This window comes from Narcine bancroftii, chromosome 7 (assembly GCF_036971445.1).
Source record: "Narcine bancroftii isolate sNarBan1 chromosome 7, sNarBan1.hap1, whole genome shotgun sequence".
Taxonomy (NCBI): domain Eukaryota; kingdom Metazoa; phylum Chordata; class Chondrichthyes; order Torpediniformes; family Narcinidae; genus Narcine; species Narcine bancroftii.
This window is the reverse complement of record NC_091475.1, coordinates 56,665,556-56,693,544: the sequence shown is the minus strand read 5'-3', so window position 1 is coordinate 56,693,544 and position 27,989 is coordinate 56,665,556. Positions and strand designations below refer to the sequence as shown.

The following is a 27,989-nucleotide window of genomic DNA, read 5'->3' as shown; positions in this document are numbered from 1 at the left end:
GTTGAAATTCCTCCCTCAGAGGGGTGGAGGGGTATTGAAGTTGGTGACTTGTAATCGTTTTTTTATCTGAGGCACACCGTATAAAAGCTGGGTTTTTTTTACAGTGCTGCTTTAAAATGCACAAAATTGCACCGTTTTAAATATAAATTGCAAGTAACAATTGGTAGCAAGGTTTTACCCACAATGGTTCCAGCACTTAAAGGCTTTTTACTTCCTTAAAATCTCCATGCATTTAGTGGCCACTTCTCTCGTCTTTGTGTGGGGGCAGGGTAGGAAATAAGTAACTGAAGCCTCCAACTTGCCAGATATTTGCAAGAGAGAGCAACTGGTTTTAAAAATTACATCGCTCTCTCTTTCCTTCTCCCCATCACAGTAATTTTTAATGTTACCTCAATTAATGGCAAGCTTTAAAGCTGGACGAGCCCCTGCACTTATTTATCACTGGCAACTTGGGCGGGCAATAAAAGCTGAACTGTATCATGGTCAGGAATGTAATGATACATAAAAATGTTAGTCAGATTGTTGCTTTAGTAATGTGACAGTTCTGGCTATGTTTCTGATGTATCACTTCACAGTAGCATTTTGAGGGTGATTTGTCTTGGGGGGAAACACTGAACCAGTTTAACATTTATAATGTCCTTCTTGAAGATGTTTCCTTGTAAGAAATATTGAATACCTTTCAGCAATGAATTAAGCATCACTAATAATCTGTTAATTGTTTATCACTTATTCTTAATGGGATTAATAATTATTAAATCTCATCCTGGTTCCTGGTTCAAAAAGACAATCTGGTTGGAACTTAGCACCTGTGAACAGTGAAGATGAACCTCTTCATCAGCTTCTAAACGACGTTTTAATCCTTGATATTTTCAAGATGCGCGAACGTCAAATTGCTAGTGATTTTTGCCTTCTTTTCCAGTATGACATCAGACAAAAAGCCTTGAAGCTGACAGCTAATAGCATGTATGGTTGTCTGGGATTTTCCTACAGCAGGTTCTATGCCAAACCACTTGCTGCTTTGGTCACACACAAAGGAAGAGAGGTGGGTGCTTCTGAGATCTCCTTAAAAATGTTTTGCTTTTAATTGGATTGGAGATGTAACTAAGAATGTGCATGTTTATATTGATGATTTCCTTGATTTGTATGGTGTAAGTGTTGAGGCATGATTTTCAGTGGCAAGTGTGATGCTAACTCATTATATATTGACAGCCATTGAAGTTTTTGTGTATCGATGTGTTGACATATTTTGGTTATTGACTTGAACAAAACTACTCTGAATTAGTGCAGGTCTCTTGCATGCTCTTGGATAACAGCTTCACCTTTTATTCCTAATGTTCTCTTCTTTTTGGATCTGATGAGCTGAAAGTTGGCATTACTCCATCTTGGAGATTCATTCTTCGCACCTCTGTGATTCACAAGCTCGAGTTCTCGACACCATTTCAGTCGATTCTAAGAGGCCCGCATACTTTTCAACCAGAAGGCATTCTCCCCTTGTCAGGTGTCCTTTGTGGATCACAAAAGTGAAGAATTTCATTCAGAAGATGCAAACAGGAACTTGCAGTTGATGAATCAGAGAAGGTGGACCCAAGTTCATGAGCCCATGCAGCTCGGTTTGTTTCCCGGATTTGGAAAAGTTCCCTCAGTGGATTGTGTCAAAGGAGAGGCAGATTTGTCAACAATGCATGAAACAGAGACAGGATTTGGCCTTTTGCAGCTAATCTGCTATTTTGCGAGATCAAATTTCTTTCATTGATTTGGTTCATTAAACCATTCGAGCTCCCTTCCACTAATTATTTTCAATGGCCAATGGATGATGCCTGTGATATGGACCTTGCAATGTCAGTCTAGAAATGGGGCTATAAATAATCAGGCTCTGTACTCCGCAGGATGGATGATTCAGATGAGACTGTTTTGTACAGAATCTACATGATAGAACTGATGGGGAAAATGTGAGATAATGGAGTGGAAAGAGTCCCAATTCTTGGAAGGGATTCTTCCCAATTCCTCCACCTCTGTTACTAGAATGAGGCCTTGAACTCCAGAATGTCTGAACCATCTTTCTCTTTATCATGGATTCCTCCTCTACGGTTATTGATAAAGCCTGTGCCCATATATTTTTCCCCTCATATTTCTGCCTTCACCCACTTCCCAGGCAGAACAAGGATAGCATCCCTTTTGTCCTTGCTTTCCACCTCACCAGCATCTGCATTTAATGTTCGCTCCGACACTTCTACCAGCTTCAGCGCAATTCCAGCACCAGTCAGGGGAGTACTCCCACCCACCCAGCATCGCTGGATGGCATTAACATTGGCTTTACTACTTTCTATGAAACCTGCTCGCCTTCTCTTTCCCCTCCCCCTTTTCTCTCTGTCCAGATCTTCCACCTGCCCTGCCATCCCTCTCCCCCCTTGCCCGTCGTTGCTGCAGCCCCCTCCCTCCTTTCTCCACCTATCACCACTTGCCTCTGCCACTCCCCTTACCCTTCCCAACACTTTTTTCGGAAGCCTGCCGGGATTTCTCATACTTTGATGAAGGACTCAAGCCCAAAACATCAGTTATGTACCTTTACCATTGCTACTTAAAGGACATTGTTTGACCTGCTGAGCTTCTCCAGGGCTTTGTGTTTTTACCCCAGCACCAGGCACATCATCCCTTCCTGTCCTGTCCACTTTTTTGCAGGGATCTATCTTCTGAGAAATTCCTTGTCTGCACTTCCCTCCCCTCCCTACATTTCTGCCCACTTAGCCACTTCTCTCGGTGATCTCAAAAAGTGTAAAACTTGGCCCTACAACTCCCCCACCCCCTCCCGCTGCCCTTCACCTCCATTCAGGGACATAAACGGACCTTCCAGGTGAGGTAGAGTTCTGCGTGCAGATTGTCCAACCTAATCTACTGCATCTGCTCGTCATTGATCAGGCCAAATGTAGCTCCAGTGACTGCGTTACCAAATCCCTCTTTGGGTTGAAGCTTGAACTACCAGGAGCCAACTATTTAGATCCCTTCACCGTTCCCACATTAACATGTCTGTTCTCAGATTCATCAATTGCCAGAGTGAGGCCAAACTTAAGGTTGAGGAACAACACATCATATTCTTCCTGATCATCCTTGAATCCAACAGCATAAAGGTCTATTTTTCTAATTTCACCTAACCCCACCCCCCCTCCCCCCCACCTACCTCTGACTGGTTCCATTGATTCTTTCTCTTTAATGGCCGTGGTTCTAATCTTTCTTCCATTTTCATGGTTGTCTCCATCCTTCCTCACCTTCTGTCCAATCCCCTATCACCTCTTAGCCTCTCCCCCACCCCCTTCATTTTGCTGCTGTCTCTTCCCACTTGATTGAAAATGGGCCCTGACACAAAATGTTGACTGACCATTTCTACCCATGGATGTTCCCTGTGTTCCTTCAGCAGTTCATTGCTATAAGTTTTTGGTCCTTGGATTAATTGATCAGATCAATTTTGATCCAGATTTGGGAATGCTATTTTTCAAATGACCCCACTTTGATTATTTTGAGAAGGTTATTGCTTGGACTCGGAGCCTCCATGTCCTGAGGTTCCACCAGGTGGCACCGCACACTATGGAATATTTTGTGTGAAAGAAAGCTGTGCTATTGTGCAACTTTGAGCTGTTTTGGGCATCATCCCTGTGTGCTTTCATAACCAGTCAATCTGTCTGATTACTGTCTTAAAAATTGTCTTGAATTTAGCTGTAGTGTAGGTTTCAGTCAGCACTTCACTGGAATACACACAACACTTCATTTTTCAAGTACTTTTATTTATAGATTGGAAGCTCTTCACTGATAAAACCTTACTTAAACTTTCTTGCTTCATTTTAGACTTCGTGCTCAATATTGAGAAATTTCAATTCCGTTTAAGTGCTGCAAAATTGTGGCACATTAAGTTTGATGATAAACATTTTGGATTTTATTTCTCTCTTTATTTTTGTAATTCTCTGCTTTTAAAGACGGTGAAGAATGAATCAATGTCACATCGAATGTTTTGGTGAAGTGCTTTTAGGTCTTGAATGTTGTTTCATTTTGCTTGTATTAATGATTGTTTTGGTGTGTGCAGTGCCACTTGTAGTTCTGACCGTGGAAATGTCTACTGCTGGTGGATGTTATTTAATTGCCAGGAATAATATTAAGCATGCAAGTTGGAAGGAAATGGAAAGAGGTGAAATATTCTATCAGAACAGCAAATGAGGAATTATCAAAGTGGGACTTCAACCTTTCTTTAAATCCAAGAAATTATTTTGGTATACGTTTACTACCATTGCAGAAAAGATTTTCTTGAATGCAAATGTTTGAGTTGAGGAGTGAAAGATTCAGAGGTCTTTGGGATGATCTTGCTTTATAACTTTTGGCAGCGCTTGCAGAAGAATTTTGGACCAACTGTGTTCAAGTAAAACCTCTCCTCCCAATGTTGCACAGCTCATTGGACTGAAGGAGAGATTTCCTGGTGTTGGCCTCTGGTCCCCTCACTGTTCTGTAAGGGTATTGTTTTCTCTATTGAAATGGTGGGTGGCTGTCCAAAGTCTTGGGTATTTCTGCAGGTTACTCCGGTGCAATGAAAGATCAAGCCTTGTTTGTGAACAAATCAAATGAAATGGATGCAAATAATCTGGATATTGGATCTATTTCTAATGGAGTGTCTAGGCTTGTCCTGCTAGAACTCAGATTTGAATGGAAGAAAGGACTCAGGATTATGATTTCATGTCCTTTAAATTTTACAATCTTCGATAAAGTTGTCCATTTTCATGATTTTTTTTATTGATCAGTTCATCTCTTGCATATTTTGTCATAACCCAAACCATGTCCACCAGTGAATCTTGAGCAAAGTCCCCTGGTTCCTGTCCCCTTCTTTATCCACAAGCCTCTTTGAACAAATTATGTGAGCATTGTAACCATTATTTTTTCTGACAGAATTCTATTCTGTTTCAGCATGGCAGTGCTATGACCATGATCTTTAGCAGGTGAAAACTTGTCACTTTTGGTGAACATGCCTGACTGATAGCAAGGAAGATTATCATGTTAAAACGGTGCCTTTAGTGCATTGGTGGATTTTGTACCAGTTTTGCGTCAACTCGGAGTCGAACCCCACACTTCCGATGCATCAGTTATGGCAATCATCTGGATGTTGCCTTCAGAAATTCAGCAGTTATTCAGGATATTGGATATCAAATGGTTGGCAACTCTTGTTTCTTATTAAAGGCTTTAGGGAAAACTGTGAAGTTATTAAATACTATTCACCTCAAAGCAAATTGCATTGAAAAACAGTATGTGGTCTAATTGGGTTGAAATTACTATCTACTTCAGACAGCTTTGTGAGGGTTGCATAGAAGCTGGTAATGGAATCACCACGCTACAATTGTGAAAAAATAATTTGTGCAGACATTTAACCGCCCTAACAGGTGTAATTAATTTATCTTCAAGTCAGATTGTTTTATTGGAAATTGTTGCAAAGCCTAAATAACTACCGGTAGGTGCACAAGAAATTTTCTTAACATAGTTCAGAATATTTCTTTTTCTCTCTGCTATCTCAAATTAGAAACTAATCTGTGCCTCAATGACCATGCGCCTCAAAACATGGGCCAGCCTGCTGGCTCCAGATAGTCACAACACCACTCTTCTGTTTTCCCAGTCCAGCTTTGCAAAGACTTTTTTTTGGACTGGTCCATCACTCTTCATTTTCTGCATCTGTGCAGGAAGAAGCAGCACAGGGGGTGCATGTTGTGGCATTTCAAAGTGTAGTCAGGGTGCATGTTCTTGGTGAAAGTTGGCCAAAGTTTATTTGTCACAAAATACCTGGTATGGGGAGAAGGGTTCTTCTGCCAACAGACTCTCTGCAACATTGCTTACAGCTGTGCAAAGAGCAGAGTTTACAATGTACAGAAGGAAGATAATTCACACCAAGCAAGAGCAGCATGAGAGCAACGTAATGGTGCTCATTCAGGAGCCTGATAGCTGCAGGGAAGAAACTGTCTTTATGCGCCAGTAGGCTCTGTCTTGGAAAACAGAAGGTGGATTTTGTGACTCCTGAGAGTAGGTAAACTGAGCTGTGTTCAGGGCCTGAAGATGCTATACTTCCTGTTTTCCTCATGAAATGCATGGATGAGTGTACCCCTACTCAGTCTGGATGAGAGTGTTGCCATGGATCTGAAGCCTTGAATGAATCAGGAGATCTGCATCCTGCCATGGATTAAATTTGTAGTGCTCAAATCAGGTTGTTCAGACTTCTTCAGGAACACCAGCTACAATCTCTGGATGCCAATTACTAATGTGAAAAGGCAATTCTGGGTGAAATCCTGGACAGATTGGTCTGCAGCAATGTCGGGGCTTGAACCCCGTCACTTCCCACAAGGTGAATCCGGGTAGCATTGGCAACTGTGATGCATCATTGCTGTTCAAGCTTAATGTGTTCCACATTAATTTCAAAAGGGAAAACAATTATGCTCTTTCACCATTGCTCCCAGTCACAGAGACTGACAAAAGGATGGCCTTCAAAGTGTCTGACCCAGGTACTGTGTCTGGCCTCCTCCTTAAGCCTTGCGCAGACCAATGGCTGGGGTGTTTGCATATATTTTCATTCTCTCACTGGTGTGGTATGAGGACTCCACCTGCTTCAAAAGGGAATCCATCAAAAAGAGCAAGGTGACCTGGCTCAACAACCACCATTTGCATCCATTTTGGAACCAATCAACCCCTGTCTCAGGAGGGACCTTGAAACACTTCAGTACACCTATCGCCTCAACGGGGGGCACAGTTAGTGCAACATTGTTACAGCGCCAGCGATCGGGACCGAGGTTCAAATCCATGCGCTGTCTAAGGAATTTGTACGGTTTCTCTGTGTCTGCGTGGATTTTCCTCAGGGGCACTTTTCGAAACGTACTAAGGGTTGTAGGTTAATTGGGCAGCATGGACTCATGGACCAAAATGGACTGTTATCATGCTGTATATCTTAATTTAAAAAAGATTGAGAGGGGATGCCATCTCACTGGGCGTCCACTCTGCAATGAACCACAAGAGCTCCTACGTCATGCTATTCATCAGACCATCTAAACGGATGACCAAACCCAGGGACCTAGGATTCTGCTTCTCACTGCAGCTGAATCCTTGATTTCTTCATCGATGGACTCAAATCCATGAAGATCGGCAATGTCACCTTCTCACAGGCCATCACCACAACCTTGAAGCTGCTTGCTTGTTACTCTGCGCTATTCCTTTTGTGCACGTGACTGCGTTGGACTTCACCACTATCTCTACATTTTGTTGATTACACAGCTGTTGGTGGCTGAATATGGTCAGAATGTTGGATGGAGATCGATAGTTCGATTATGTAAACGTAAAGGTTCCATTATTGTCATGTAATAATACATTTAAAATGTAACATAAATGAAAATCTTTAACTTTGTCTACCGTAAGGAAGACAGAGTCGTCACTTCAAGCGCCCCCTCACAGAAATGAGACCACAGCGAGGAACAAACTTGCGACCCCTGCTTTACAAGACTAGTGCTCTAACCACTGATCTATCGGACCCTCTATGGCGCCAGAACCACAATCTTGCTTGTGACATCGGCAACTCCAAGAGCTTGATTGTGGACTTCAGTCAGGGGAAGCTGAGAGAACACACTCCTTATTTCTTTGATGGGACATTGGAGGGGGGGGGGTGGGGTGTTGTAGCTCCAAGTTCCTGGGTATCTGTTTATCGGAGGAGTTCTCCTGGGGACAGCACATGGAGATAATAGTGAAAAAGCCACACACCATGCCTCGATTTTCCAAGGAGTTTGAGGAGATTTGGCATGTTGCTGAATGAGTACTCGATTAAACTTGTCCAGGTGTACTGTGGAAAGAACACTGACTGGTTGCTTCATTGTTTCTTTTGGGAACTTGAATACCCAGGAACATGGTATGCTGCAGAAAATGGCAAATCTAACCAGGTCCATGGCAGGCACTGACATCTCCATTGAAGACATCGACCAGCCTGAAGTCAACAACTTCTAGCCGAGTTCTTTGCCAGCAGCTATCAGGCTCTTGAATCTTCAGGGACCACCTAAACCTTGACATTAAACTACTCTGGGATAGCCAACAGACCTGCTGCTCTATTGAAACACCACTTTTTCTTGCACTGACTTCAACTGTGCATATTTATCTGGATCTCCTTTTAAATTTATTGTCACTTTATCGGTCTTGGCATATTTTAATTTGTACAGTTGAAGTTGATGCATCTTGCAGTCTGCAAGTAGGAATTTGGTGCATCTGTCCACTGTACTTGTGTATATGACAATTCTTTGGCTTGGCTTCGCGAACGAAGATTTATGGAGGGGTAATGTCCACGTCAGCTGCAGGCTCGTTTGATGCGGGACAGGCAGACACAGTTGCAGCGGTTGCAAGGGAAAATTGGTTGGTTGGGGTTGGATGTTGTGTTTTTCCTCCTTTGTCTTTTGACAGTGAGGTGAGCTCTGCGGTCTTCTTCAAAGAAGGTTGCTGCTCGCCAAACTGTGAGGCGCCAAGATGCACGGTTTGAGGCGATATCAGCCCACTGGCGATGGTCAATGTGGCAGGCACCAAGAGATTTCTTTAGGCAGTCCTTGTACCTCTTCTTTGGTGCACCTCTGTCATGGTGGCCAGTGGAGAGCTTGCCATATAACACGATCTTGGGAAGGCGATGGTCCTCCATTCTGGAGACGTGACCTACCCAGAGCAGTTGGATCTTCAGCAGCATGAATTCGATGCTGTCGGCCTCTGCCATCTCGAGTACTTCGATGTTGGAGATGAAGTCGCTCCAATGAATGTTGAGGATGGAGCGGAGACAATGCTGGTGGAAGCGTTCTAGGAGCCGTAGGTGATGCCGGTAAAGGACCCATGATTCAGAGCCGAACAGGAGTGTGGGTATGACAACGGCTCAGTATATGCTAATCTTTGTGAAGTTTTTCAGTTGGTTGTTTTTCCAGACTCTTTTGTGTAGTCTTCCAAAGGCGCTATTTGCCTTGGTGAGTCTGTTGTCTATCTCGTTGTCGATTCTTGCATCTGATGAAATGGTGCAGCCGAGATAGGTAAACTGGTTGACCGATTTGAGTTTTGTGTGCCCGATGGAGATGTGGTAGTCATGGTGGGGAGCTGGCTGATGGAGGACCTCAGTTTTCTTCAGGCTGACTTCCAGGCCAAACATTTTGGCACTTTCCGCAAAACAGGACGTCAAGCGCTGAAGAGCTGGCTCTGAATGGGCAACTAAAGTGGCATCGTCTGCAAAGAGTAGTTCACGGACAAGTTGCTCTTGTGTCTTGGTGTGAGCTTGCAGGCGCCTCAGATTGAAGAGACTGCCACCCATGCGGTACCGGATGTAAACAGCGTCTTGATTGTTGAGGTCTTTCATGGCTTGTTTCAGCATCATGCTGAAGAAGATTGAAAAGAGGGTTGGTGCGAGAACGCAGCCTTGCTTCACGCCATTGTTAATGGAGAAGGGTTCAGAGAGCTCATTGCTGTATCTGACTCGACCTTGTTGGTTTTCGTGCAGTTGGATAACCATGTTGAGGAACTTTGGGGGTCATCCGAGGCGCTCTAGTATTTGCCAAAGCCCTTTCCTACTCACGGTGTCGAAGGCTTTGGTGAGGTCAACAAAGGTGATGTAGAGTCCTTTGTTTTGTTCTCTGCACTTTTCTTGGAGCTGTCTGAGGGCAAAGACCATGTCAGTCATTCCTCTGTTTGCACGAAAACCACACTGTGATTCTGGGAGAACATTTTCGGCGACTCTAGGTATTATTCTATTTAGGAGAATCCTAGCGAAGATTTTGCCTGCAATGGAGAGCAGCGTGATTCCCCTGTAGTTTGAGCAGTCTGATTTCTCGCCTTTGTTTTTGTACAGGGTGATGATGATGGCATCACGAAGGTCCTGAGCCATCTTTCCTTGGTCCCAGCCGAGGTTGAAAAACTCATGCAGTTTGGCATGCAGAGTTTTGCCGCCAGCCTTCCAGACCTCTGGGGGGATTCCGACCGGGGCCACCGCCTGCTTCACTCTGCCGAGGCCGGGGCCACCGCCTCACCCTCACTTCTGCCCGGACCGGGGCCACCGCCTGCTTCACTCTGCCAAAGCCGGGGCCACCGCCCCCCCCTCGCTTTTGCGTGGATCGGGGCCTCTGCCACCTACCTTCTGCTCAGACTGGGGCTGGGGCCGCCGCCGCCTTCCCTGTGCCCGGACCGGGGCCGCCGCCTCGTTTCTGCCCGGACTGGGGCCTCCGCCTGTTTCACTCTGCTGAGGCCGGGGCCTCCGCCTGCTTCACTCTATCGAGGCTGGGGCCGCTGCCTCCCCTTCACTTTTTACATTTTACACCCAAGTTACACAGCAGTAAGAAAGGGTGTGACTCGGTCAACCCCGTCAGAATCCAACCGGGTCCCTGACCTACCTCAGAGGTAGTTAGCAAACCCAATTAAACTTACCTAGGCCATGTCCACAGGTGATTTGCGACCAGGTATGGTCTGACCTAGGAGGGGAGGCAGGCCCCTCCAGCCCGGGTAAGAAACCTGCATAGGAGAAGGTCACTCCGATATAAAACCTACGACCCAAGGACCTCGCTGCCACGTCCCAGCTTGCTTGGCCACGGCACATGAACCATGGGTGTAAAGGGTGGGGCCAGTACTGCGCACACTGCACTCCACCTAAAAGCTCCATATGACAATAAAACCTCTTTAATTATACTTCTTGTTAATGTGTTTGTGTACCTGCAGCAAGTGAGACTTACATTGCATCTATACATGCTATGTATAAACGACAATAAACTCTACATTCATTTGTACATTCATTGTGTGTGGCTTGTCATTTGAACTGCTGGGCTGCATACAAAACGACCTTGATGTTCATCTGGTTTCTTCTCTACTTGTCCAAGGATTGATGGCTGGAAAGAGGGGACAATTTTGAAATTTTCAGCGGTTTTAGCTCCATTTCATTGCTGAATTTCACAGTTGGTTTGTAAATTTCCTTCTTTGTTTCAAATTTTGCTGTTCCTCTTGGCAAAAAGGCTGTCATACTGTCATGGAATGGCATTCTGTCATGGCGGAATAATGAGTATGTGGATCATTTGGCCAAGAGTCTCATCATCGATGAGACATTCCCTTCCCATGTTTCATGTTGGCCTGCTTATAATTTGTCCAACAATTATTTGCTCAACTCGACAAACACTGTTGCCAACAGGACACACTGAGACGGCCAGGCAGCAGATTATCACAATTATCTGGAATTGCGCGACCCTTGACTCAACTTCAGCGCTATTATGTTGACACACATCAAAGCTGCACCTTTTGCGCATCTGTTGTTCTGGATGGTTATTAATAGTTATTTTTCTCTGAAATGCATTAGTCAGTAACTCCTTGTAACAAGTACAAATTAATTCTGTACGTTATGCAATGGACAGCTGGGGTGTCAAATTAGGAGTGTAACTTGCACTTATTTTCATCACTACCTGTGTATTAATTGTTTAATATGAAGGAGAAAATATATTCTGGGAAAATTGGGTTTCAGATGCTACCCTCAATGAGAAATTCCTGGTCTCATTACACAGTCAGCTTTGGGCAAATGTGTTATCTTGACGTTAATGTCCTGCACTGTGATGTGATTAGTGGTCTACATGGATTTTATTTCTGTTTCTTCTGCTTGAGGCTTGTTCTCCTGATTGCAATATTGATAGGATTTATAGCTCTATGCTTTTGTGTCAACATTGCCCCGAGTTACCCTCTGCTTTTCTCCCAACTCCAAATTTCCTTGGATTCCGTCAGTGGCTTCAGGCAGTTCATTGACTTCTTTGTTTGAATTTGGAGAGTGAGTAAGTGTAGATTGTTCAACAGTGGCAGTTTCCTTTCCATCAACTAACTGAAGGCTTGGATAGACAGGGTTAGCTTCCTGAGCTGCTTTTTGCTTGTCCAACAATTTACTGGTGGAGGGCCTCATTGCACTTGATCAGTGGTCTTCAAACTTTCATTCCATTCACTTCCCACTTTAAGTAATCCTTATGCCATCGGTTCTCTGTGATTAGTTAGGGATTGCTTAAGGTGGGATCTGGGTGGGAAGGGAAGGTTGAGAATCACTGCTTTGGACCCAATTGTGACTGAGATATTTTGCTTGAGAAAAATTGCCATTGGCCCATTTCCTTTGGAGTTATGAAACCATGCATATGAGTCAATGAGGTACGATTAAAACAGTCGGTTTCAAACTTTTTCTTTCCACTTACAGATGGTATGTGAGTACAAAGAAAAAGTATGAGAATTACTGCACGGAATTCATCAACTGTGAAATACCTGCAGAACTTTGCTCTTATTAATTGCGATTTATATTGATCAGCACAAAATGCCTGCTGTCCATCAAAGCAACCCATTTTCTCTCGACTTAGTCTTTTGACTATATACGCAAAGGTTTTTGTGTTTGTGCTTGTGGGTAATGATTGTTGAATGAATTGGCCATTTTTTTTTAATGAATCTTGGACTGCTGGCATTAGCACACGGTGAAAGACTGGTTTCCTGAAACTGCCTTTATTTTCTAATGGTAACAACAGCTGGAACAGGAGACCTTAATTTAATCTAAAGCAGTTGGCTCAGTTCCATATTGTAGTGGAAGCTTTTGCTGTCAGGGTGAACCATGGATTTTCCACGCATCCGTGTGATGTGAATCCCTTCTTCCTTCAAATAAAATGTAATGTAGCACAAGTATTTTTCTTTTCCAAATAGTTACCTGCATCTTGTGACCTGATTTAAAAGATCTTGTTGAAATGAATTTTCAAACATTAATACTCTCTTCATCACTCAAACTTGTATCATCCACAGTCGTTAGCAATGAGGCTGAAGCACAGTGAATTTTAAGAAAATTTAAGATTATTACCTTGTCAATGAATTGGCATTGTGTGAGAATGATGGTTATGTTAACAGCCATAATTTAATTCTGACAGTCAGTAGCTTTGGTATGTGAAATGTGATCTGAATAAACACGGCAGAGTGTGTATACCAAGAGATGATCTGCCAGTTGTTTAGAATACAAAGGTCATTTCTAAATACTTCCTGGAAAAAAGATCCAAACAGTGAAACATAGAATGTGAAAAGCCTTGTTGTGAAACTAGTGGATACAAAAGTATTAGGACCTCAGTTTTATCCAAAATCTGGAATGTTAAGAACAAACCTATATCAACTCACAAATATCGACATATTTTCAAAACAGTTAATTTAAAAAAAAAATAACATTACATTCTTCTCCTGCTCTTCCCCTGCCTGGTGATTCCCATATGTTTGACCCCAGGTATCAGTCATAAGTCACATGTGGAGAAAGCCATCATAAATATGACTGGTCATAACCAACCTTGTCTGGAAACTGTTTGCAATATTACTTCTTCACAAGGACTGTTGTCGTACTAATAGTGTATGAAGTTCCTTTCTTTTTTCTTTGGCTTGGCTTCGCGGACGAAGATTTATGGAGGGGTAATGTCCACGTCAGCTGCAGGCTCGTTTGTGGCTGACAAGTCCGATGCGGGACAGGCAGACACGGTTGCAAGGGAAAATTGGTTGGTTGGGGTTGGGTGTTGGGTTTTTCCTCCTTTGCCTTTTGTCAGTGAGGTGGGCTCTGCAGTCTTCTTCAAAGGAGGTTGCTGCCTGCCAAACTGTGAGGCGCCAAGATGCACGGTTTGAGGCGATATCAGCCCACTGGCGGTGGTCAATGTGGCAGGCACCAAGAGCTTTCTTTAGGCAGTCCTTGTACCTCTTCTTTGGTGCACCTCTGTCATGGTGGCCAGTGGAGAGCTTGCCATATAACATGATCTTGGGAAGGCGATGGTCCTCCATTCTGGAGACGTGACCTACCCAGCGCAGTTGGATCTTCAGCAACATGGATTCAATGCTGTCGGCCTCTGCCATCTCGAGTACTTCGATGTTGGTGATGGAGCGCCTCGGATGCCCCCCCAAAGTTCCTCAACATGGTTATCCAACTGCACGAAAACCAACAAGGTCAAGATACAGCAATGAGCTCTCTGAACCCTTCTCCATTAACAATGGCGTGAAGCAAGGCTGCGTTCTCGCACCAACCCTCTTTTCAATCTTCTTCAGCATGATGCTGAAACAAACCATGAAAGACCTCAACAATCAAGACGCTGTTTACATCCAGTACCGCACGGATGGCAGTCTCTTCAATCTGAGGCGCCTGCAAACTCACACCAAGACACAAGAGCAACTTGTCCGTGAACTACTCTTTGCAGACGATGCCGCTTTAGTTGCCCATTCAGAGCCAGCTCTTCAGCGCTTGACGTCCTGTTTTGCGGAAACTGCCAAAATGTTTGGCCTGGAAGTCAGCCTGAAGAAAACTGAGGTCCCCCATCAGCCAGCTCCCCACCATGACTACCAGACCCCCACATCTCCATCGGGCACACAAAACTCAAAACGATCAACCAGTTTACCTATCTCGGCTGCACGATTTCATCGGATGCAAGGATCAACAACGAGATAGACAACGGACTCGCCAAGGCAAATAGCACCTTTGGAAGACTACACAAAAGAGTCTGGAAAAACAACCAACTGAAAAACCTCACAAAGATTAGCGTATACAGAGCCGTTGTCATACCCACACTCCTGTTCGGCTCCGAATCATGGGTCCTCTACCGGCATCACCTATGTTATAAAGTTTAGTACAGATTCAAAGAGCATAATTGACCACTGTGCCAGATCGCTGGAGTAGTTGGGATACCATATAACCATATAACTGTTTACGGCGTGGAAACAGGCCATGTTGGCCCTTCAAGTCCACGCCGGTTCACTTGAACAACTCCACTAGCTTCTCCCTCCTGCTCTCCGCCCATAACCCTCCAACCCCTCATACAAGCTGTCATTTTTTAAAAAATGGCCTGATAATACAGAGGCCTGGATGTCTCTTTCAGAAGAGTTTGGATCCCACATAATAACTTGAAAGCTTCATGGTCACTGTTATTTTAACTAGTTCTTTAATTCTGTTTTTTTCCACAGTCAAATTCATATTCTGAAACTGGCAAAGAGTTTGAGAATTAAAATTAAACTCTCAGTAAAACAAAGTAATCACCCAGAACAAAGCAATGTCACTTAAGGTGCATGTATCAATCAAATTTTAAAAACCTTTTGCTGCTTTTTTTTGCATTTGGGCACCTTGTAAAGTTAAATCCAACATAGAAATTATATTTTCGACATGTAGACGGGAAGGAAAAGGAGCAAATTGTTGCATGAAAGGTTTTGTTTTGGGCCAAAATGCACAACTGGGTGAAAGTTGTTTTGTGGTGAGGCTTATCAGGTACAGATCTGCAGACACCTGTTTGTGAACATTGACCATTAAAATACTGTGATGCAAGATTTTTAAAAAATCTCAGATGAACATTTTCCCCCTTCACTGTCGCGACATGGAAAAGAACTTCAGAGCAAATAAAGAAAAAAATAAACGGAGTCACAATAATTAGAGGAAAATTGCCTTTTTTCAACATAGTAATTGTATTCTTCGGGCTATTTATAGCATAATTCTTCATGGCAAAATTTCAAAGAAGGGCAGGTTTCTGGGAAATGGGACTGACGCAACTCAGCGGGTCAAGCAGAAAATTGGGTGTGGTCATGGGGAGAAGATGAGGCATGGCTTTCCTGATGAAGGATTTTTGACCAGAAATGTCAACCCTATCACTTTCCCCAAGGATGATATTTGACCTGCTCAGCATTGACTCTTTGTTTCTGCAGCTTTTTCCTTCAAAGGTCTTCCTTCCTTTGGCTTGTCTTCGCGGACGAAGATTTATGGAGGGGTAATGTCCACGTCAGCTGCAGGCTTGTTTGTGGCTGACAAGTCCGATGCGGGACAGGCAGACACGGTTGCAGCGGTTGCAAGGGAAAATTGGTTGGTTGGGGTTGGGTGTTGGGTTTTTCCTCCTTTGTCTTTTGTCAGTGAGGTGGGCTCTGCGGTCTTCTTCAAAGGAGGTTGCTGCCCACCGAACTGTGAGGCACCAAGATGCACGGTTTGAGGCGATATCAGCCCACTGTAGGTGGTCAATGTGGCAGGCACCAAGAGCTTTTTTTAGGCAGTCCTTGTACCTCTTCTTTGGTGCACCTCTGTGACGGTGGCCAGTGGAGAGCTCACCATAGAACACGATCTTGGGAAGGCGATGATCCTCCATTCTGGAGACGTGACCTACCCAGCGCAGTTTGATCTTCAGCAGCGTAGATTCGATGCTGTCAGCCTCTGCCATCTCGAGTACTTCGATGTTGGAGATGAAGTCGCTCCAATGAATGTTGAGGATGGAGCGGTGATAACGCTGGTGGAAGCGTTCTAAGAGCCGTAGGTGATGCCGGTAGAGGACCCATGATTCGGAGCCGAACAGGAGTGTGGGTATGACAATGGCTCTGTGTACGCTAATCTTTGTGAGGTTTTTCAGTTGGTTGTTTTTCCAGACTCTTTTGTGTAGGCTTCCATAATCTAGGTGCTTGTTAAATGCGGTCTTTTTTTTTGCATAACACGTGCCATATAAATGGGAACAAGATTTGGAATTACCGTGCTGTTCAGTTTTGGAAAAAGGTTCTGAATAAAGCCAGAAAATTGTGTTTTATGATTAGAATATGTTACTTATTCACAGTGATTTTTCACCAGTACTTGATGACGAAGGGAGATGACAAAACAAATTTAAATTTTCCAAACTTTCAATGACAAAGCTGCGCACGTCACCCGAATTGTCCCAAATTAGGAGCAGCGATGATTTTGTGCTCAGAGCATAAAATAACAATCTTACCGATTCAGCTTCGAGATTTCAAAGACCAATACTTTTCACACAACCAATCAAATATACTTAAATAGCTCTTGCAGACCTTTTGCCTTTCCTTTTACTGTGTGATCTTGTAGTCTTTGGCACTTGGAACAAGTAAAAATAAAGTTGTTGCATTGGGTGGAGGATAGTAAGACGAGCATTGGAGTGGGGTGTGAAGAGAACTTTATTTTTCTTATGATGTATGAAAAATGATAGCTAATTGCAACAGAAGTGTAAAAATACAGAATGTTTCAGAATCGATTTGTATGGCATTGTTAAAATGCATTGCAGGGGATTTCTTGACTGAATGACCTCATGTGAAGTACGTTACAGCAGGCCAGTAAAGATTATGGTGAAAATTCATGAAAATAAAACTTGTTCCATCTGCAACCTTGGATTTGGTTCCATTTTTTAAAAGCGAGATTACATTGGAATGCCTTTTTTTTATTTGTAGCATTCCTGAATTCTTATTGATTTCCAGAATGCAACAGAAGAGATTGATTGAACCTTGCGCTGAGGTATAGAGGCATGTGTATTGTGCTGTATGTTCAGGAGTTGACAGTGTATTTACAGTCACCATTCTAGACGGTAAATACATTCTAGACTGTAAATATATCAGCCTGCCTTGTGCTAATATTAATCTTAAGTGGTTGTTTTGAGTGAATCAGTTTGCAGGTGAGATACTGGAGCACCTGTATTTGAAACCACTGCCCTTTTCATCTAACCTGTTGTTCAAGTTCAAGTTTATCATCTGATTGTACAAGTGGAACCCAATGAAACCACTTTTTCCAGTTCTCAGTGCAGAGCACTGCAAACACACATACAGACACAACACATATACAGACAAGTGATACACTTTAAAAATAAATAAATATTATTGTTAAATAAATAGTAGAGCCATGGAGGGTTTGTATGAGCAGTCCATCAGTAATTCAGCATTCTCACTGCCCATGGAAAGAAGCTGTTCCTTAGCCTGGCTCTGATACTCCTGTATCTCTTTCCCAATGGGAGTAGCTGGAAGATGCTGTGTGTGTGTGTGGCAGGGGTCCTCACTGTTTTTGCGAGCCCTCTTGAGGCAACGATCCCAGAAAATCATGTCGATGGGGGGTGGGGGAGGTGGTGGTAGACCCCAATGATTGTCTCTGCCACTTTCATGGTCTTGTGCAATGATGCCCTACCATACTAATGCAGCTGGCATGTTCTTGATAGCTCCGGTTGACAGGATGGTGGCCGGTAGCTTTGCCAGCCTCGATCTTCTCAGGAAGTACAATTCCTGTTGCACCTTTCTGACAAGTGAGGAGATGTGTGCGCAGGGTAGGTCATTTCTTAAGTGGACTCCGAGGAATTTGGTGCTCTCTACTCTCTTCACTACCAAGCTATTAATGTGCTCTGGAGGATGGTCGTCCCTGATCCTCCTGAAGTCCGCAATCATTTCTTCATCTTGTCCACATTGAGGCTGAGACTGTTGCTCTCGTACCATTTCACAAGATTTTCCACCTCTTCTCTGTAGTGTAACTCATCGTTGTTGCTGATGAGGCCGACAACTGTTGTCATCTGCAAACTTGATGACTCTGCTGGACCTGGCTCTGACATTGCATTCGTGGGCCAGTCACATGAACAAGAGCAGCCCAGAGGTGCGCCAGCATTCAGCATGATTGTGTTTGATGCTCTGCTGCCGACCTGGACTGACTGCTCGTTCCGCTACAAAGTCTTGAATCCGGTTACAAACAGAGTTGTTGAGTCCCAGCGAGAACCGCTTCTCTGAGCCTCTGAGTATGAGATGCTGTTCTCCAGGTGGGACAGGATAGAGTGGAGGGACATGGCTATAGGATGCTCAATGGAATGGTTCTGTCTGCTGCAAAGCACTGAATTTCATGAATTGTTCATGACAATAAATTCTGATTCAGCGAAACTTGAGCATTCTGTTCCTGGACCTGGGTACGTGATGCCAATTGTTACAAAAAAGCTTGCCTGCTTTTTGCTCAAACCTTGATGAAGAGGAGCAAAGGGATCTTGGAATAACAGTTCAGCATTCCTTGAAGGTAGATTCACTTGGAGATAGGGTGGTGAAGAAGGCTTTTGGTATGCAGACCTTTATAAATCATAGCATATAAAATAGGAGCTGGGAGGTGATGTGGAGACTGTTTAAGGCTTCCATGAGGCCAAGTTTGGAGCATTGTGTACAGTTCTGGTCTCCAAATTATAGGAAGGATATCAATGAGGTAGAGAGGATGCAAAGAAAGTTTACAAAAAGGTTCCCTGGATTGCAGTATCTTGAATACGGAGAAAGATTGAGAAGACTGGGACTTTATTCGTTGGAGCATAGAGGGTTGAGAGGGGATTTGATAGAGGTATTTAAAATTATGAAGAGAATAGATAGAGTAGATGTGAATAGGCTCTTTCCCCTGAGGGTAGGGGAGATTGGTAAAGGGGTCATAAGTTAAGGGTTAGGGGGCAAAACTTTAGGAGTAATAGATGAGGATGCTTCTTCACTCAGAGAGTGGTGGCTGAGTGCATTGATCTACCAGAAGAAGTAGTTGCGGCAGGGTCAATTCTGTCATTTAAGAGGAGTACATGGACGATAGTGGGGTTGGAGGGTTATGGGTATGGGAGAGGGTAGGTGGAACTAGTGGAGTTTCCCGTAAATCGGTGCGGACTAGAAGAGCCGATATGGCCTGTTTCTGTACTGTAAATTGTTATATGGTTATATATCTTTGCTTCCTATGGGTGCTGTGTTTCTCCAGCACTTGTATGTATTACAGTACAATCACAGCATCCGCTGACTTTCCTGTTTAATTCCACTTGTAAACTCTTGGGGTGCTATGGGGATTGAATCTTGCGATTCTGCCTTGCACCAGTTGACTCATAATTCTTCATTTGATGAAGGGAGACCATAAAAGTGTTTGACAAAATGTAGAGGGGGGAAAAGAAAACTAGAAACCTGGCGGGACATGGTAATTTTAAAAAAAATTGGAATGCCTTTTTGCCAGAAAGTAAAACTTCGTATCAATGCAAAAATCTTTTAAATAATTATTTTGAATATGGTTTGAGAGGGAAATATTTTGTGATTTTTTTTTTAAACAATGGATGTTCCATTATCAGACAGAAGGAAAAAAAACTTGATATCCTACAAGATTTTGAATTTGAAGATTCTGCAGAAAAAGAAACTATTTGCATCTCATCTGAACAGAAATGACAAAACTATATTGTCAGCAAACAGTATATGGAGACCTCTAATTTATGAACAGACAATGAAATTTGGAATACCTTGGTGGAAGATCGGCCAGAATCAATTTTACTTGAGTAACATTTTGAGCAAAAATGTATTCTAATTGAATGATGTTATGATGTTCCACATGTAGTTGATCTTGCTGCGTCCCTGGTACTGCATGTCATTGACAACACAATAGATTGTTCACCTGCAAGTTTTCTCAAATCTTTGAGATACAACTATTTCGTTTTGATTTAGATTTTCTGATTTGTGTGTTCAATTATCTGAAACTGGATTTCATTAAAGTTGCTTTTGTGGGTGCAGAGTTCTGCATTATTGACTGGGGTTGAAGATAAAATGGCCATTCCAAAGGAGGACATGATCGGAGGTTAATATATATTAACCCATGACCATGTTCTCCTTTGGAATGGCCACTTTTGTTGAAAAGCAATTTGTCACGTCATTTCCACCCGACACAATGCAAAACTGACGTAGTTAAACTCGTGTCAATTTCCTCGTTGGTCATTGATGTCTTCTTTGGCTTGGCTTCGCGGACGAAGATTTATGGAGGGGTATGTCCACGTCTGCTGCAGGCTTGTTTGTGACTGACAAGTCCGATGCGGGACAGGCAGGCACGGTTGCAGCGGTTGCAAGGGAAAATTGGTTGGTTGGGGTTGGGTGTGAGGAGTTCATGTGCGATGAGGGCAGACCGACGTTCAGGTCGGTGGCTGTCAGCCTTGTCAAGCATGGTTCTGATGTTCCAGCATGCTAGCTTGAGTTTGTGTGCATCTTTTGAGGGGGAGGACGTGGACCTGTCCTCGGGCCTGCGCAAAGGAGCTTTTTGGTGAAGTGCAGTGTGCGCAGTACTGGCCCCACCCTTTAGACCCATGGTTCGTGAGCCGTGGCCAAGCAAGCTGGAATGTGGCAGCGAGGTCCTTGGGTCATATGTTTTATATCGGAGTGACCGTCTCCTATGCAGGTTGCTTAACTGGGCTGAAGAGGCCTGCCTCCTCCCCTTTTAGGTCGAACCATTTCTGGAGATCTACGACCGCTGTCCCCAGTTATGGAGTGGTGCGCCCTGGAATCGGCCTGCGTGCGTTTACTCCTGCCGCGGCCGAGTAAAGGGGATGCAGCATTGGTTGAGGATCAGAAAGAAAAGTTTTAGTAGAAAATTTTAAGACTGGAGAGAACTCTGCAATGGAGTTCACAGTTGTTAGTGTTTAGACTATTGGTTTTTGAGGTGTGTATTAAACTCTGAAATACACTAAACAGTTCTCATTGACCACTCCCGGCCCGGGGCTCGGCTGCCAATGGTCGGGCTGTGCGGACTGCCGGGGTTTGCCTGACGACGGCGGCCTGTGTTCGGTGCTCGGGCAGCGGTGCGGGCAGGCCCGGTCTCGGCTGGCTGTCTCTCCCCTTGATGTGGCCGTTACCTCAGGTGGACTCAGGCAGGACTGCGGACCCCCCTGGGCGGCAGCGGGTCCTCAGGCCTCCGGCGGGGGCAGCAATAGGACCTCGGGCCCCCCGGGCGGCAGCAGGACCAATCTATTTATTTACTGGTTAGCTTAACCTTTTTCCAGCAGGCTATTTTCTAAGTTAACAGTGCACTGATAATTTTCCCAATTAATAAATTCGAGGATTTGAAGGAAATCTTTGTAACACAGTTCTGGTATGTACAGCTAATATGTCATAATTACAATAAAGGCTTTGAAACGCAAGAAGTAAAGTAAAAATAGGCAGATTCTTCAACATGACAAGAGCTAATAGCGTCAGTCAGCATTGAAGTTAGCACAAGGCTCTTACAGTGCCAGTGACCCAGCTTCAAGATCTGTGCTGTATTAACCTATTAACCCTGTACATCTTTGAAGGATGGGAGGAAACCAGAGTACCTGGAATGGAAAAATTTCCTTACATACAGGTCATTGATGTGTGAAGGTAACAAACCCCAGGATGATATCTTGACTTGTTAATTGGTGGGTGGTTACTCTGACTGAAGAAGCCCAAGTTCATTGGGGATGACCCTTCTACACTGAGATCCAAGTAAATTGGCATGTCAGCTACCCAAGTTTAAGGTCGGGTTCCGATTTACATAGGGACCTGGCATCCTGGTGCAAAAGGAATTGGGACCTGCAAAATTACAGCGTTGGTGTCCCGGGAAAGTGGGTAAACCTTTTACACTGGAGCCAATGCAAAACTCATCGGCTCTGATACTACCTACCTTGGTGGGTAAGTACTGGGATGAAAATGACCGCCCCCCCCAATATGCATTGGTCACATTCACACAAATAAATTAAATGGTAAAAAGGTGGTTAATTATCATCTTTCTTGGTCAGTGTAAAAGTGAATATTGATGTCATCCAATTTTACTTGAAATTTAAATTAACCACTGGGCTTGATCTGTTCCCCGATCCTGTGCTGATTCTGCTTTTGTGTTCATCTCTGATTACTGTTTTTAGCATTCTTAGCATGTCAGGTTACCAAAGCACAGGACACTGTGCAGGCCAGCGGAACTTCCGCAATTGCTCCCTATGGCGTACTTGTGTTAATTAAACAAAGCTCTAGTGGTATTTTCTCAAGTGTATTGTTTGTTTTATCATCTTCATCATGAAATTGTATGTTTCTGTTATTCGCCAGAGATTTTTTTTAAATGAAAGATCCCGTCCATTGATTGGTCTGTGTGGGAACTTTTGTTACATTTAAACACAGAAATGCTGGAGGAACTCAGCAGGCCTTGCAGCTTCCAAAGTGGGTAAAGATATATAACTAATGTTATGGGCCTGAGCCCTTCTGTATCTGTAGATACTGCGTGATCTGCTGAGTTTCTCCAGCATGATTGCGTATTGCACCGTTGGTTTTCGTGAACAGACGCAATGGACGTTCCCACAATGGACACCAGTTTTTTTTTTAATGGATGGTTTAAAAAGCTGAGATAGGTGCTTTCCATTTGTTAACATAACCTCAAGCTTCCAACGTTGACATCATTTTATTTCATTGATGGTTAAATAGTATGCTAAATTTAATCTGTGAAGTTAAATGGAAGAGTGGTGATCTCCCAGTAATGAAACCTGAGGAGATTATTTTGAATATTAAATAGTTTAACTGGATGTCCTTTTTAATTTTAGTCTTGCATCTGTCAACAGCAGAGGATTGAATGGAAGTGGGCACCTGCTGTCAGAGTTATGTTTAGTTGTGTGTCTCAAGCACATTTAAATTGTATTATTAATCTTGCATGTTGTGACATTTAAAAGTGGCATGGATCTGGTGGTGAGGGTCAAGGGAAATTCCCAAAGTTTCTACAACGTCATGGATCTTCTCTGGCAATGCTCTGCTGAATGCTTCATTATAGCTTGGACAAGAACCAGAAAAAATGTTTTTAACCTCCAGAGTACTATTAGTCAAAGCACTCTGAAGATGAATAATTTATATGCTGATTTGTGCTGCACATTTTTGCAACCCCTCTATACATTTTCCAAGAATTATGTTTTGCAGTCACCCACAAAAACATCACCGTTGAGAATTCCATTCCAGTTAATCTACCCAACGACATGAGAAACTCAAGCCCAAGCCACCCTTTGGTTTAAATTTAAAACCATGCTCCAGAAAGAGTTAGCTTTTAGTTTAGAATCATCATTCAATTTTTGATTCAATTCTACGTCCTTGCTGGCTCCGAACCCTGAGTGCTAAAGTTATTTTTTTACTTAATTTCCACACATTGCATAAAGGAAGTTCTCAAATTTTTAACAATGAGAAAGACATTTTCCCTACTCTGTGTTCTTGTTTGTGCATCTGTGGCTGTGTTGAGAAATGCTCCATTTACTTTCTCCCCCTCCCCTCCCCACTTGATTTATTCTAGAAGTAGCAAGTTCAATTTTACCAATGAGGATCACTTCAGAAACCTCAGTATCCAAACTGCAGGATACTTCTCAACTCCAGTGACCTGGCTTCAGTCCGATTCAGATTTATTGTCAGAGTACATTCATGACATCGCGTACAACCCTGAGATTCCTTTTTCCTGCGGGTGCACAAGAATTACGACTACGTAATTGGTGGTCCATATCTTGTACAGCTGGTTTGTTTGAAGTTTGTAAGGCCTTCTCTGCACAATTTGATGTGGATAAGCTTTTAGATTTTTGCATTTGTTCCATGATGGCTTTGTGTTTTTGCAAGTACTGTTCAGCAGCTTATCAGTTTTACCCAGGTAGTATGACCAAAATGAGAATGAATGGGTGTCCAACCTCCCTATACAAATTTGGCCCCAGTGCAATGCTGATAACACCACCATTGGAAACCATGAGTCAGAAAGCAGGATGGAGATCAAGAATCTGGTTGTGTGGTGCCAGGACAACAATCTTGCTTTCAATTTCAATAAGATTCCACCTGCATTGAATTCGCCCATCGTTATTGAATGAAGATCTACCGGGACCAATGCCTGAAGAGGGCGCACAAAATCAGTGAACCGGTGCGGACTCGAAAGGCCAACACGGCCTGTTTCCACTCCATAAATGGTTATATGGTTATGTAAAGAATCCAATTTGAATACCAATTGTGAAGAAACGAATCTTCACAAGAGGTGAAGTCAAGCCTTACAAGTTCGATTTTGTGTGTGTGTGTGTGTGTTCCTGATGGTTTTTTATTACATTTCAGACTTCATCTTTACATTGCCATCAAAGCTCATGAACTTTAATTGACAGAACCCTCGAAAGAACTTTTTAAGCTGGTTTCCACTTTGCTGATTCTTGATGTTAAACCTTTGTGGCATCAACTTGTTATCGCAGCAGAGTGTGGGCAAACCGGGTCAGTGTGCTAGAATTCCACACCTTGTATAAGGTGTGCCTTTTTCCTCTCCACGTCCTCGAACCCTGCTGCATTTTGAGGGAAGAGCAAGATCCTGGAGCAGGACTGACTGTTGTGGGGAAACTGATCCGGGAATCGCCAAGCTCGCGGGGTGCTAGTAGTGTGCGTTGCGGGTGGCGAAGTTATGTGCAACAGTCCCACTCGTTGACAGGGCAGCATGCGATCACTTCAGATTATACTTAAGCTGCAGCATTCCTTTGTCAGTATAAGTAGATGGCTCGATATGATCATCCCCGGCATCCTGGGCCTTCTCGTTGCATTCTTTGGCCACGGTCAGAGTAATTGTCTTTCAAGGGAAGGTTGCAACCTTGGGGACAGCTGTCTCTTTTGTAAAAACTTTGGTTACTTTTGGGTTAGAGGTTAATGAAAACTGTGACTAAAAGCCTGTTGATGGGGTGTCTCTGGGCGATCTAATTAGTCATTAAGGGCCTCTTCCTTCCCCCACTGTCCCAGAGTTCGAACAATTCACAAACACCTGTAGGTGATAATTTGAAGCAAGAAAACATTGGTGAAAGAAAGGCCACTGTTCGGTACAAATAAGTCTAACAAAGTTGCATGTCTCACAGAGATGTTTCTGGTGTGAGGTAATTTGAAATTGTGTATTCTCAGAGAAAGAGGGTTGCATGTCTTAAAATAGCAGACGTGTGGCTGGGACTGGGTACCTTGTCGTGTTTTTTTTAGGATTTCAGCCCCCCGCAGGAGGGTTTGAATGGTCAGTCTGGGTTAGGCAGTTTGCTGATGAAAAGACGATGCTTCATTGCTCTGGTTTTCACTATTGCGAGCTAATGCAATTATTTATGTTCGACAACAGCCACCTGTTAGAATCTCTCTTGTTAAAGGTCACTCCTTGGTGCCGTCCCGTCTGCCTGTATTAAGTTTGCTCCAACTGTATTGTATGAAGTGAAAATGTAACACAGGAATTTCATTTTGTCAAATCTATAATATTTTGCCTTTTGTGCTGTCGCTCGCCCCCGGTGGAAAATAATGACCTGTATTGATTTGGTAATTATATTTGTGAAAGGCACGCTCGAAGACTAACTTACAGGTTGAGTCGAGGATCGGGACAAATGCAATGTTAGGATTCATTTCGATAGGGCGAGAATGTAAAATCAAAGATGAGATATAACTGATCCTTCAGTCTCAATTACGGTCGTAAGACAGGGAGTACCTGCAGTGGTAATGGGGTAGCTTAGTAAGGGATGGAAAACTAATCCATTTTTCTCTGCTCGACAATGCTCATAGAATTTGTCTGATTCAGTCAGTTTTTCCTGTTGTTGTATTCCATTCTTAATAAAGTTAGATGTCATTTTTTAAAGTTGTGTCCCTTGAAAAATCCTTCTTATCCTGACATATCATGTGTTTAAAATGTAATGTTTCTAAGTTACTTGTCAGAATGCCTTGAAAACTACAGGGACTTTGGTGTTGACAATACATAGTAAAGATTTCACCAATCCTTTTGAATTTGGAGTTGTTCAAGGGACTTGAAGGGTCGACATGGCCTGTTTCCGTGCTGTAAACGTTTATATGGTCTAAAAGCTGTCAGTGGTTGAATGTGGAAAGTTATGTGTTGTATTGGATCTTGCACAAATCCAAGTTATCAGCTGAATGCCTCACCCCGTTCTCAGCTAAAATGTCTAAATCAAAGGGAGTGGCCATGTCAGTTCTGCTCATATCATAGATTTTTGAAGTCCACCAAATTCTCAAAACCATGGCCGATACACATTATACTTTGTAAATTGCTTTGCTTGCTATTGAATATCGCCATTTTCCCTGCATCAAACTTGCAGTCAAAGATAATAACCTTGGTGATTTCTAAATTTTTCTCCTGAACTTCCTTCTCCAGTTCTTTGACTTCCTTCCTTCTCTGGAGAAAGGGCTTGGGACTTCCACTGAATGAGAAAATTGCAATTTTTAAAAAAATTTGCAGAGGGTAGAAAAGTGTGTTTTATTTTTGCATGGAGCATTATTAGCATAGATATTTTTTATGGAATGTTACTGATCATGTCGCAAGCCCTAGTTTGGCTCAGACCCAATAGTCTGCAGCAGTTGGGTTATGTTTGATGCTGACAATTGTGTCGGGAAGCTTTGACTTAAAAGAGTTCTATGACTGAGACTTGCCCATGTCCAAGTGGTTAATTACCCAGTGTCAATTAAGAGCGAAGCCTATGGGGACACAATGGTGTTTATCCTTCTGCCACTTAACATTTGTGGCGGGCAGACCAACTCAGGGGGACAAAAATAAAACCTGATGATGCAGCACTGAGGCCAGAACTAATGTTGTTAACTATTTCAAGCCATATGGAAGTTGTCCACACAAGACCATTCAATCTGCAATAAAACTCCAGTTAGTTGAAATGTGTTTGGTTTCAGGCAAATTGTTCTGGGAGCCCATTTTTTTTTCTCTCTCGTCGATGTCGTCGATTTTCTTGCCTGTTTAAGAACAAAGCAAGAATTTTCAGCTATCATCTTTCGAGAGAACACAATTTGAAAGCAACTTCAGGGAATTTGCCTCAGTGATAGGAGCTATTCGGTGAGATCCTAAATATTTGATCCCTCGTTTGTGTGGTCAGATGATCTCAGTTGGTTGCTTTGCGCTTCTGACTCAGGAAGGGCGAAGCAGTTATGTAAGAATGGGATCTGATGCTGATGTTGGATGGGTAAATTGCCAACATTTACCACTGAGGGGCTGAGATTGCCACTGTAGCTCAGCATTGGTCTTCGCTCAGTGAAGCAGAATGGTGCGGCTGGTGACGGGGAAGGGAAGGCTGGGATCTTGCTTGCCTTGCCTCTCTCATTCCTATTTGACTGCCTGCATCAAAAAGAATGTGAAATGAATATCTGGCAGAGGAATTGAGTATGGGCTAACTATTTTTCTGATAGCTGAGTTTGCCAGTTTTATCTGGACTTGCTGTTCTTGTCACACCCCCACCCCCCCAAAACCTTTGTTCTAGTAAAACATTACATTGTATCATTTCAAATGTAATTTGGAAATGTTAGAGTGTACCTTCATCCAACTGAAAAAGTTATTTCCACAACAAAAACTCTCAATAGTCAAAGTCTGGTTTTCCTTCATAAACGACAAGTTGATTCACCCAATGCCTGTTAATGGCATCCCGCATTTTAAATTTGGAGATGCAACATGATAACAGGCCCTTCCG

The 27,989-nt window shown here is 43.3% G+C and overlaps 1 protein-coding gene and 1 long non-coding RNA gene across 4 annotated transcripts in view; one reads left to right on the top strand and one right to left on the bottom strand.

The window, feature by feature from the left end:
• Positions 1-27,989, top strand: part of pola1 (polymerase (DNA directed), alpha 1) — a 382,614-nt gene that overhangs the window by 93,718 nt on the left and 260,907 nt on the right. For all 3 annotated transcript variants that reach the window (XM_069890180.1, XM_069890179.1, XM_069890181.1), the window contains exon 26: positions 920-1,042. In XM_069890180.1, coding sequence (XP_069746281.1) covers positions 920-1,042 — 123 coding nt within the window. The remainder of the gene's footprint in view (positions 1-919; positions 1,043-27,989) is intronic.
• LOC138739856 (uncharacterized) lies at positions 24,679-27,982 on the bottom strand. The gene is made up of 3 exons (XR_011342484.1): positions 27,836-27,982; positions 27,508-27,640; positions 24,679-25,306 (listed from the first exon to the last, which is right to left on the bottom strand). It is a non-coding gene; the product is annotated as an uncharacterized lncRNA (long non-coding RNA).